The sequence below is a fragment of the Cetorhinus maximus genome, chromosome 15 (genome assembly GCF_964194155.1).
Source record: "Cetorhinus maximus chromosome 15, sCetMax3.hap1.1, whole genome shotgun sequence".
In the NCBI taxonomy this organism is placed as follows: domain Eukaryota; kingdom Metazoa; phylum Chordata; class Chondrichthyes; order Lamniformes; family Cetorhinidae; genus Cetorhinus; species Cetorhinus maximus.
The window spans coordinates 68928852-68941743 of NC_135893.1; the positions used below are offsets into that span (position 1 = coordinate 68928852).

The following is a 12892-nucleotide window of genomic DNA, read 5'->3' on the forward strand; positions in this document are numbered from 1 at the left end:
AGGCATGATTTCCCCTTCATGAAGCCATGCTGGCTCTGCTTGATTATATTATGCATTTCTAAATGCCCTGCTATTACATCCCTTATAATAGATTCTAACATTTTCCCACTGATGCATGTTGCTAACTGGCCTATAGTTATCTGTTTTTATCTCCCTCCCATTTTGAAGAAGGGCGTTACATTGGCAGTTTTCCAATCTTTTGGGACTTTTCCAGAATCTAAGGATTATTGGAAGATTACTCCCAGTGCATCCACTATCTGTGTAGCTACTTCCTTTAATATCCTAGGATGCATCTCATCAGGTCCAGGGGACTTATCGGCCTTTAGCCCCATTAGTTTCCTTAGTATTACTTTCTCCAGTGATAGTCATTGGGCAGAATTTTTCATATGGTGGACGGGGGCGGTCGCGGAGCCGATCACCGGCTGCAGTCGGCTCCGCGCTGCCATTTTACGCGGGCAGACCAAATAAGGCCCACTAATCGTAAGACACAATCGGTAGCACTCAGCACTACCTGTGCAGGTGGGGGGAGGAGGGTGAGTATGCGCACAAAAGAGCGCTTCAATCTCCCTGAGGCACGGAGCTGCCTCAAGGAGATTGAATCGATGTTCAAAAAATTGTACATGCTTTGTACATACTGTTCACTATTGTCATTAAACTCCTAAGAATGTCTCCCTGCCTATGGCTCCTTGTTCTGATGAGCAGTGTTTGTGTTACTCAGATGTGGAACCTTACTGCACAAGACAAAAGGCAGGTGTCAGTCCAGGGCCTCTTTCCTGCCCTCTGTGCAGCCTTCAGACCACATTGATGTTCCAACTTCTCACTACCTGGAAACATTACTAATGCCTGCACCTCGGCGGTGTTGGTCATTGCTGCCAGAATGTAGTGGGCAGGTGCCACAGAGTTCTCTCATACCCTCTGTGTGCTATCAGCACCTTTAAGGTGGGGCTGGCCCCCATCACACCAGTATCTGTGACCAGTGATGATGTGCATCAGCTACTGAAGGGCTGAGGTGCTGAAGGCGGACACAGCTTCAGATGCGTCTAAAGTTTCATGGCTGCATCTCTGAGCTGGCCTTGATCATGGAGCGTAAGCGAGCTGCCCTCAGCCAGACAGGAGTCAGACATCCTCAGAGGCTATGTGAAGATCTGTAGAGTGTCCTCACTGCATGTTGTCATCATCCCCCTGCGATCGAGTGACTGTTAGGGCCTCCACAGCATCTCCATGACAGGAGCATTCTCACAGAGGGTATTGGCGCTGCGATAAGCCAGACTGCAGTCAAACATTCACAACTGTGATGTGAGGATCTACGGGGACACCTCACTACATGCTGTCATCATCCTCCACAAATTTGGCAGCTATGAGGGCCTCCTGAGTGTGCCTGCCTTGTCTAGCCAGTACGAGAGCCTCATCCCCATCGTCGTCACCACTGAGGACCCCCTCACCCTCATCCCCGCTGGCATCCTCCTCATCGGAGGAGACATGCAGCTTCTCCATCTCCTCCTCAACCAGCTTCTCTCCCCGTTGCAGTGGCAAGTTGTAAAGGGCGCAGCAGACGACGACGATGTGTGACACTCTCTGTAGACTGTATTGCAGGGCTCCACCAGATCTGCCCAGGCACCGGAACTGCATTTTCAGCATCCCGATGGTCTGCTCCACCAAGTTGCGAGCTGCTACATGAGCCTCATTATAACGTCGCTCTGCGGCAGCCTGAGGCCGCCGCACGGGTGTTATCACCACGGCCTCTGCAGGTAGCCCTTTTCCCCGAGGAGCCATCCCTGCAGCCTCTGTGGACCCTTGAAGACTGTAGGGACCTGAGAGTGACTCAGGGTGTAGGCATTGTGCACAGTCACTGGAAACCGTGCGCATACCTACAGGATGCGTTTCTGGTGGTCGCATACCAGCTGCACGTTCAGTGAGTGGAAGCCCTTGCAGTTGATGAAGCCCACTGAGTGTAGCGACAGAGAGCTGAGTGCCACATGAGTGCAGTCAATCGCACCCTGCACCTGTGGGAATCCCGAGATAAGGGCGAATCCAGTGGCACTTGCATCCTGGGTGTCCTGGTCCTGGGTGAAATGTACAAAGTTGTGTGCCATGGAGAAGATCAGTGACCTCATGGATACATTTGTGGGTGGCGGATTGTGAAATCCCACAGAGGTCACCTGTGGAACTCTGCAAGGAGCCACTGGCATCGAAACTGAGTGCCATGGTCACTTTCACAGCCACTGGCAGTGGATGTCCTCCATGTCCCCTTGGCACCAAGTCCTGCAGTAAGTGGCAGATGTGAGCCACCAGGTCCCTAGACATGTGCAGTCATTGGTGACATTGGTTCTCAGTCCTAGGTGCCGACCAGCCATGGCTCACTGTCCATCTTTGGCAGCGTATGCGGGAGCCCCTGCTGCCCCTTCTTGATGAGGTTGCTGCTCCTGCCTTTGCGCAGCCAGGTGCCTCAGTCGCTCTCTCCTTTGTCTTCTACGGCCTCTGTAGGCCATCAGGCATACAGCTAGGTTACCAGGGTCCATGATCCTGACATCGTCTTTGTGCAGCATGAAAGAGAGAGAGAGAGAGATGTGGTTTTCATGGCTGTACTTAGCATCTTTCTTGACCCTGTGTGACTGCCCCTTAATGCTTCCCAGAGAGTGCTGATCACTCCTCGGATGGCCAGAGATGAGTGCGTTGCATGGCTGCCCTGTCAACCTGCGACATGGGGGACACTGGTCCAAACCAGGATGCTGAGATTGCAAGGGGCTGTGAGCGACTCCAGCAGTGACTGCTACATGGCCAGCGTTGGCGAGAAGATTGTACAACGTGTGCAGTCCAACTGCTCCGCTGTCCAATAAGGTGGTGGCGAACGCGAAGTCTGTGCTGGGGCGGGGGGGTGGGGGGGGTGGCGGTGGTTTTAGGTGTAGTGTGCTTGGTGGCCCTTTGGTGCCTCCGCGTTGCTTGTATGGTCAGGCAGGCTAGGAGCCTGACCTCAACCATATCACTGTGGCTGAGCCTGATCTCTCTTAGTTGCAGAGGCATGGTCAATTTATACAGGTGTCCCTAATGCGTGGCCATTCCCCTCACTTACCCTGCCTCCCACCTCGATTGCCTGTGTGCGGGATGACCTTTTTATTATATGCTAATGTATTGCAATTAACTCCCCGCCAACCAATGGTGGGAAACGCGGCCCGCTGTCGGCGGCCTGAGCGGATGATCACGACCTGCCTTCACACCGTCGTGAAGCAGGTTGCACCATATTTTCCGCGCATGCCACATATCACGCCTGCCGCCAGCAGGCTTGGAAAATTCCGCCCATTAACAGCATTGCCAAGTTCGGCAGTAATACATAGTATTTGTGCTTTGCAGATTCAGTTTTCTACTTTGTAACTTGCTGGTAGTTGTGGCTTGTATTTATTATATGATATAATTGGTCTTGTGCACCCAAGGTAATCTGCATTTTGTTTTTTTTTCATTTTTCATGGAGCATTGACAGTTTTCTATGTTTACAAGATTTGATCTGAGTCTTCCAATTCTAGTCTCCTGCTTAAAGAAGCTCTCAATATAACAAGTTAAAATATCTTGACAATATGTATGCTTTTAGATTACTAAATTATTGTGAGATACTTACAGTCACAACATGAAGCTGCTGTTGCACTTAAATTTCATGCATGAAATTACAGCATTTCTTAGATCCAGTTAACGACTTCCCTGTCCTAAAGTATTTAAGTGATTTAAGCTTGGGAGAGAAATCCTCATGTAGTTCTATTTACTTTTATCTATGAAGCTCCATGTTTAATAAAGGATATTTGCATGTTAGCAGATGGCTACTTAATCCAGATGTAGGTCATATTTAATCAAATTAGCAATCTGTCAGCTCTGGGAAAAGTTGGCGGAAGCTCAAGGCAACGCTAAGGAGAATTTCACTATCACGACTAAAGATGAACAGATACTGCTCAAATTCAATGTGTATTTAATGGAATGAGGTTAGGTTAGAATCTCATGGTAGAAACATTTTATATTTAAGTTTTGAAGCCAGAATTAGTGCAATATTTACTTTGTTCTTACATAAATAGTATAATTTTAAATCAGAAATTATGCTAGTATTAAATTAATTCTGGAATAAACATTTCATCTTCCATTTGTGACAATTCAATAGTTTAAAATTAACATTAAATGCTACGAAAAGCAGACAGAACAAATCTTACAAGTAAACTTCTAAATACAGAATACTTATAGCATTCAATTTGGCAGTAGTTCTAATTTTTCTTCACATAATCATAAAAAACATATTGGGTCCGATTTTAACTGTGTAAGTGGATGGATTTTGAGTGAATTAAAATCTTGTCTATTATCTGCTCAGAAAGCCCCTTGGTGTCTGCTACCATATCACCCAATAATACTATCATTTAGGAAATGGATTGTTCACCTGACAGTAGGCGAATGGAAATGTTATTGGCTGTAAAAGTAGAGGTCAAAATAGTGTGCCAAGCTGTCAAATACTTTGTTCTTATTTTTGTTCTAGCACATTTGTCAGAAACCTTACTGATTTTTGGGATGCTTAGATGCTTCCCTGATGTACACTTTTAGGGAATCATGTTTTCAAAAGGAAATTTCCATCTATAGATGAAACATTTTTGACAGTAAATTGCATGTAAGTCTAAATTCACTTTGAAATTAAAATTCATTAAAGTTGATTCAAATTTTATTCTGAAACAAATTCTATGGTTTCTGTCATTTAGGTGGGAACTGAATCTTGAATCTGCCCCTATACTTCAGTGGGAATATCAGAAGGTTATACCCTACATCTGCATTAATCAATTTTCCTTGTCTTTCAGTCTAAATCTTAACTAACAGCTCCCACCCATCACTACCACCATATGTACATACTTATATAACCATTTCATTCACAGTTGAAATAGGGGTGGATCACAGTTTTTATTTTAACAAACTGGAAGGTAAACGTGGAAGATATGCTGCCAGGGTATACAGGTGGCGAAGCAGCTACCTCAATAAGACTGAGGTGCAATGCCGAATGTCTCTCAAGGGAGACAGTCAACTATATCTGTCAGATGATTGGCCCTGAGATCTCCCCTAACTGTGTGGGTGGACACCCCATGCTAGCGGCTCTGAAGCTCACAGTTGCCCTCCACTTCTATGCCTCTGGCTCCTTCCAGGGCTCGGTGGGTGATCTTTGCGGTGTCTCCCAATCAGCTGTCCACACTTGTGTCGAGCAGGTTACAGATGCTCTGTTCAGATGGGTATCCACCTTCAACCACTTCCACTGCGACCAGGCAAGTCAGGCACAGTAAGCCAGAGGCTTCGCGGCCATTGCTGGCTTCCCCCGCGTCCAGGGTGCTATAGACTGCACACGTGGCTATCAAGGTGCCAGCAGGTGAGCCTGGTGCCTTCATCAACAGGAAGGGCTTCCACTCCAAGAACAAAAGCTAAGCAGCAGTACAATAGGAGCCAGGGCACCACAAGGACTGTGATGGAGTGAGCCATCGGTCTTCTCAAGATGAGCTTCCATTACCTGGACTGCTCAGGGGGCACACTCCAGTACCCCCCAGATTGCGTCTCTCTGATAGTGGTAGTCTGCTGCGCCCTGCACAATCTTGCGCTGGAAAGGGGAGGATGCAGTTGACGATGAAGACCTTGACGCCCTGGATGAGGCTGCACATGATGAATCCAGCAGTGCCTCAGAGGATGAGGAAGCACAGGGCGATGATGAGGGGCAGAATGATGACCCGCATTTACACCAAAGAGGCAGGGACACCCGGGACAATTTAATCCAAAGAACCTTCAGCTAGCTCCACACACATGGATCAGAAGGAACAGCATTGCCTGGCACTTCCACACGTGGCACTTAGGTGCCACATCTTCCACCTGTTCAGCTGCAAATAAGGGCTTAGTAGAGAAACATCAATGTCCACTCAAACACTCATGATAAATATGTGAAAAAGAAAAATGCACCACAAACAAAAGACCCTCAGCCATGGTTACAAAGGTGGACTTTATCGTGTCCAAAAGAAAAGCACACAACACTTCTTTGCGATAAGAAAAATATGGGTCCCTATTCTAAGGCCAACACAAAATCACCAGTGACATACCCGTGGAGTGCCTAAGGTGCGTTATGCTTACGTTTTCAGGTGCTACGTCTACGTGCCGCCCCCATTGCTCAGAGTGGCTTGAGAGACAGCCTGCTGACTCTGCTGTCCTATTGGCCATGATGACCTTGGCGGGTGTCCTCTGGCCCGTGGAGCCTGTGATGGCCCCGCCTGGGAGGGAGTGGCCAGTTCCTGAACTGGCACCTCCCCAGTTGTTGCAGCCTCAACGGAAGAAATGTTGACTGGCAGAGGGGCGGAGGAGCTGCTGCCCTCATCCGGAGCGCCCTGAGAGGAGCTCGCAGCGACGACAGGCAGCTGCTACCCCGACGTGAGATCCCTTTCGACCTCCCTGCTTAACACAGATGCATGGGCACCGAGTACCGACGCTTGGTGTCCACAACATCTCCCACATTGGGAATGACCACCCGTGGCCAGTACCACTTTGAGGGCTTGCAGGTCAGAGTGTATCCCAATCATAAAATGTTCCATTCGATTGAAGCCCCTCTCTCTGAGAGTCGCCAATCTTTCTTTGGAGGAAGCCCGAAGCTTTGCCCTGAGGGCCAAACCTTCACGTACACTCTGCCTGGACTCCTTCGTCACAGAGAGCAACTGAAGCATTCCCTTATGCAACCCTGCCAGATGCAAACAGACTTCCTGCCGCCTGTCCTGCAGCTGCTGCATTGGGGACAACTCCAGAGGCACGTCATCAGTGCCGGACTTAGCATGTGCCTCGTCCCCTGCAGCCCTCCGGCTGCTGGCGCCATCGGCACTCTCTGCCCTTACCATCTTCTCCAGCGATTGTGATGTGCCCTCTCCAGCGATTGTGATGTGACCCAGGATACTAGCCGACTGAGATGTGTGTGTCTGCGCTGGTGCCTGGCTGGCTGAAATGATGTGCTGCAAGTTGCACATGTTGGCCCTCAGGTGTGGAGGGGGGGGCTGTGGGGTCGACGTGTGGGTCGCTCTGGTGGTGATGCTGAAATTAATAACAAGGACAGTGCATCAGTTAGCGTACATTCAGTTCAACCTTTCATCCCTTTCCCCCCCAGCCTCATAAGTCGCTCACCCTTCAAGACCCGAAAAAGAAGAACATTGGTGAGGTGAAAAAGAGTTAAGACGAGCCCCAACCATTAAACGCACATGCAGACAAGCTGGTCAGATGGCCTCAGGAATGCCACATGGCATGTTAAGAACCATAGGAGTGTGGAGAGTGCAGAGGTACCTGACCTGGATGCATTGTGACCTGGATAGTTGCGGGGCTGAGGAAACATCTCAAACAGTTGTGACATTTGCCATCGATCACAGGAGATTGAGAGGTCACATTATTGGCCTTCATTCCGCAAGGAGGGGCATAGACCAGGTGGGCAGAAGGCCACATTTCCCCTTGACGCAGGGATGAGTAACGTGGTGGCATTCATCTAAGTTGAATGCCATGAGGTTCACAGCTGAGGTGCTGAGGACCTTTTGGACAAAGTAATGTGGCTGAAAGGGTGCTGGAGGTCCCAAACCCCCTAAGATGAAAGAGTCCGCATGACTCTTCTATTGAAGAGTCATGCGGACTCGAAACATTAACTGTGCTCCTTTCCACAGATGCTGCCAGACCTGCTGAGTCTTTCCAGGTATTTTTGTTTTTGCTTTCAATTTCCAGCATCTGCAGTTTTTTGCTTTTATCTAAGATGAAGTAAGTCTTTAGCTGTGCAGCAGCGATCCAATGGCATGTTAGATCATGGTGATAGTGGTCACAAATGGGATAAGGTGACTCTGGAAGGTGGTGGAGACGCGATTCCTCAAGGGGACGAGGGTCCCTTCTGTATGACTCACACATCAGAATGTCTCAGTCTGTGAATGAGCATAGTTTCAGCATTAACGATTGCAGCAACCATCAGTGGTTTGGATGGTGGGCAGATGGAGTAGTTGGGAGTGTGGACCTCAATTACCTGGCCGCTGGACCCCAGCCTCGCCGCCCCCGGCTGCCCTGGCCTCCTGACTCATGCCCAGCTCCATGGCCTGCTCTTCAAAGGGTGTGAGGCGCTGGAGGAGGGCGCGCCCACCTCCAGTCCTCTGGCGCTCCCGGGCATTGTGGTGACTTTTTGCCTGCAAAACAGAGAAGAGGATTTATTGGGGCTGATCGCTCATGTACTCTGCACGCACACGCCGCACCCCAACCACAGTGGCCTATCTGAGGCCTCCAGCAGCTCCTGTCCACACTACTGGTGATCAGTCCCCAGAATATAGTACGGCTGGTCCCAAACCCCTCCCCCAACGGCCACCTTGGACACATTCAGCGTCCATCACTTTGAATAGCACACGGGTCTTAGCGCCCATGGCAAGGAGGCGCAACTAGGTGTGCCGCCGATGCCAGCAGATGGCACTTGCCCAAACCACCTTGAGGCTCCCCTTGCACCAACTCATTACCATCAATATGACATGTGTTGGAGTTTTGAGTATGTGTTGTGCGGCCTCCCCTGCAGGTTGCCCCCAGACTACTAAAATGCCACAAAGACCAACGGGGAGAACCCTTCTTCTCCTCAACCACTAAGGCTGATGTAAGCATGGTCAGTACCCATTTGCCCACCCAGCGTGCGACAGATGCCCTCTGCAGTAACGACAGCAAGACATGGTGGGGAGGGCCCAAAGGCTAAGGCTGCCTTCTGGGTCAAATGGCCAAGACAGACATGGTACTCACCTGTCCAGAGCACAGCAGATCATTGAATCTTTTCCTGCACTGGGTGCCAGTGTGCCGCACATCATCATGGGCGCTTACAGCGTCACCCACCTCCTCCCACGCCTGGCTGGTGATGTGGGGGGCCCTCCTCCTCCCTCAGGATACAGAATGTGCTGACGGATAGCCACCTCTTGCAGGAGGACAGCAAGGCATACATCTGAAAATCAGGGGGCGCAGTGGCCTCCCGCTGGCCTCTCCAGCAGCCTGCCCCCCTTCTCCTCCTCCTCTGCCATTGGAACTAGCAGTCTGAGGCCACCCGGCCCCGTGACTATTTTCCCATTCTCCACGGGAGTCGCTTACCCACGGGGCGGGCCTTAATTGGCCCGCCTGTGGAAAATGGCGGCGCGGCCCGTTTCTCCAGCGGCAGTTGGCCATCCGCCCGCCGCCAAGTCGGTCGGACCCGCCTGACCGGCAAACAGAAAATTCTGCCCTGAGTTTTTCCAGCATTTTCTGTTTTTATTTTAGATTTCCAGCACCTGCAGTATTTTCTTTTATTTAAGTTGATCCCATTGATTGCTCCAGGTGGCACGAGTAAGTATTCCTCATTCCGGTGAATAGAGTATCTTTTGCTTATTTTTCCTGTTTAGTTTGCTCCTTAATATTTTAATCACAGATGTAGCGTTGGTGTTATGGCCTGTTTCATAGTTGTTCTCATTTTTCTCATTCTCATTTCTCAATTGAAACACTTCACATTTTTTTCTACAGACATGGGAAACTTTGAAGGAGGTGACCAACAGATCGTAGTATTGCAGGATCAGGCCGCAGTACTAAAACCTCCAGACATCAACAGCTACCCACAACCACAAATGACATGGTTCCGTGATGGCCAAAAGATTATCCCCGGCAACAGGATGTGAGTGAGCATGTTTATGGCTGCTAACGTTATTACTGATTTTTTAAAATTTAAAATTAATGATAAAGTGACCGAAATGTCTTTCATACTGATATCATAACACAGATTTTAAGAAATCACACCTATGGCATTTGTCATCATGTGCTGGGAACACACATTTGGGTGCAGAGATCAATGTAATAAGAACATAAATAGGAGCAGGAGTAAGCCATTCGGCCCTTCAATAAGATCATGGCTGATCTACCCTAGGCCTAAATTCCTCTTGCGTGCCAGCTCCTCATAGCCCTCAACTCCCTGATATTTCAAAAATCTATCTACCTCCTCTTTAAATATTTTGAGTGATCTAGTCTCCACAACTCTCTGGGGTGAGAATTCCAGATATTCACTACCCTCTGAGAGAAGAAATTCCTTTGCATCTCAGTTCTAAATTATGTCCCTAGTTTGAGATTCCCCCACTAGTGGAAACATCTTCTCAACATCTACCCTATCAAGCCCCCTCCGAATCTTGTATGTCTCAATAAGATCACCCCTCATTCTTCTAAACTCTAATGAACAACGGACTAACTTGTTTAGCTGTTCTTGATAAGTCAATCCCTTCATCCCAGGAATCAGCCTAATGAATCTCTTTTGAACTGCCTGAAATGCCAGTATATCCTTTCTTAAATGCGGGGACAAAAACTGTACACAGTGCTCCAGGTAATATACTCTTCTATCCACTACTTCACTGAAGAGTGTACTCTGTAAAAATTAGCAATAATTTATTTCCTGACTTCAGAGTTCCTTGACTTTGAGTTCCTCTGCCGCTATAACCTCACTGAGATGTGGTAGAAACGATCCACAATTGGGGTTTCCACTGCACTTCCCATTATGGAGGCAGACCAGGAGCAGCTTCAAGGAAATTCCCTTTCCCTGCACAATGATTGTGACTTTAGGTCCTTATTCGTCTTTTCTGTTTCCCTGTTCTCATGTTGAAGCTTTAGCGAGTCTTAAAAATGTTGGAAAAGCACTTGATAAAAACAAACACATCATGTGACTGAGCCAAGAGTGAAAGTATGTCTCAAAAATATATAAATGAAATACCGTTTACTGCAGAACTTATGTTGCTCCAACAAAATTAGGTATGGGTATCTTAAAAAGGAGAAAGGATCCAAAGCAAATTTTGGGCAAGTATCTGCTGAATTTAAAGATTATCAAGTAAAATAAGATTGGGCAGAGAATTAAGAGGAGGAATGCAAATATATATCTTTGGATGAATATAAAAGCAATATGTTAGCAAAGGAGGGAAGGTAGGAAACAGAATGAAGGTTAATGAAAGAAAACCAGATGAACGAAAGGCAGATAGAAAGCATAATAGAATAAAGGAAGAAAAGAAAGGGACCAAAACAGGAAAAAGGTTGTATCTCTGAATCCTTCGCTCGTAAATGCTTTCTATAGTTTGGACTATCTGGACCATTTCAACCAGGAAGGTCCCAAGTGAGAGAAGTGTTGGAGTCCTCCCATCTAACTCTTTTGAAAACCTGAGCTTAATAAACAGTTGAGCAGAAAATAAGTATATGAAACAAAAGAAGAAACAAAGAGATGGATTTGGTAATAGAAATCCAATGAAGGCAGTAGAGAAGATGGTGAGGCCAAGATTGACAATAGCTGAAAATTTGCATCAGTATCAGATTTTGCACCAGGATTGGGTAGACTGTCAGTCATCTATAGAGTAAAATATCACCAAAAGGCATTTAAGCCAGACAACCATGTTGAGATCTTGCATTCTGTAGCAGATGAAAATGTGAATGTAGGATATCAACTATGAAACTTCAAATGATTTTCTGCATTTGAAACTGTTTAGATACAAAATTAACCAACACTAAACATTGCTAGTGGAAGTATTGGACTCTGACTGAATCTGAGACTTGCCATTGATACCCCAATGCAATTTCTCCAAGTCTTCCAAAAGAGTTGAATTTGCCAGACATCTGTTATTGTTACAGTTATGCAGATGCTCCATGTTGCTCATCACTTACACATTGTTTATACTTCTTTAAGCAGTGGATAAGTTGCAGGCTTGTCAGATCAAACTTTACTTGTAATTCATATCAATTTAATGTCTTTTCACCAAATTAGTGTCTGTGTCCAATGTGATATTTTTGTTCCTTTTTTAGAAAGAACTGTTGTTATGACGCTTAACATCAGGGGTTGTTACATTTAGCAGATGTTTCCACATCTATCTATAACTAGTGGTGAATCACAGCTATGTGTGAAAGAAGACAGAACATTTCTTGCAGTTATTTGCAGTCCATTATTTGTAGGTAAATCAGGTTCTCTGGGCTGAATTTTGTGGAGGTGGCAGAACTCCTGCTACTAGGGCTGAAAGCAGGGGTGTCCCTGCTTCAGAGCGTGGAGGGACTCGGGGCTGCAGCCCATATTAAGTATGGTGCCCATCCCTAAGAGCTGCCAGCCTAATCATACGAACAAACGAAATAGGAGCAGGAGTAGGCCATTTGGCTTCTTGAGTCTGCTCCACCATTCATTAAGATCATGGCTCATTCCACATCCCTATCTACTCTCAATAACCTTTGATTCTCTTGCCTAACAAGAATCTATGTACTCTGCCTTAAAAATATTCAATGACCCCACCTTCACCACCTTCTGAGACAGAGAGTTCCAAAGTCGCACAATCCTCTGAGAGAAAAAGATTCTCCTCATCTCTGCCCTGAAAGGGCAACCCCTAATTTTAAAACAGTGCCTTCTAGTTCTGGACTCACCCACAAGAGGACATCCTTTCCACGTCCACCTTGTCAAAGCCGTTCAGGATTTTATATACTTCAATCAAGTCACTCTTCTAAACTCCAGTGGAAACAAGCCCAGACCTGCCTAACCTTCCCTCATAAGACAACCTGTAGGTATCAACCTAGTATACCTCCTATGAACCGCCTCCAATGCATTTACATCCTTCCTTAAATAAGGAGACCAAAACTGCACACAATATTCTAGATGTGGTCTCACCAATGCCCTCTATAACTGAAGCATAACATCCTTACTGTTATGTTCAATTCCACTCGTAATAAAGGATAGCATTCCATTAGCCGCCTTAATTATTTGATGTACCTGCATACTAACTTTTTGTGACTCATGCACTACAACACCTAGATCCCTTTGCAGCTTGGAATTCTGCAGCTGTCCTCTGTTAAAGTCATACTCTGCTACTACTGTGCTACTCAGAGGGCTGGCAGCTCA

General features: G+C 47.1%; 1 protein-coding gene across 2 annotated transcripts in view; it reads left to right on the top strand.

The window, feature by feature from the left end:
* sdk1a (sidekick cell adhesion molecule 1a) overlaps positions 1-12892 on the top strand; it is a 950103-nt gene that overhangs the window by 358880 nt on the left and 578331 nt on the right. For both annotated transcript variants that reach the window (XM_078558601.1, XM_078558602.1), the window contains exon 4: positions 9517-9664. In XM_078558601.1, the coding sequence (XP_078414727.1) occupies positions 9517-9664 (148 nt within the window). The remainder of the gene's footprint in view (positions 1-9516; positions 9665-12892) is intronic.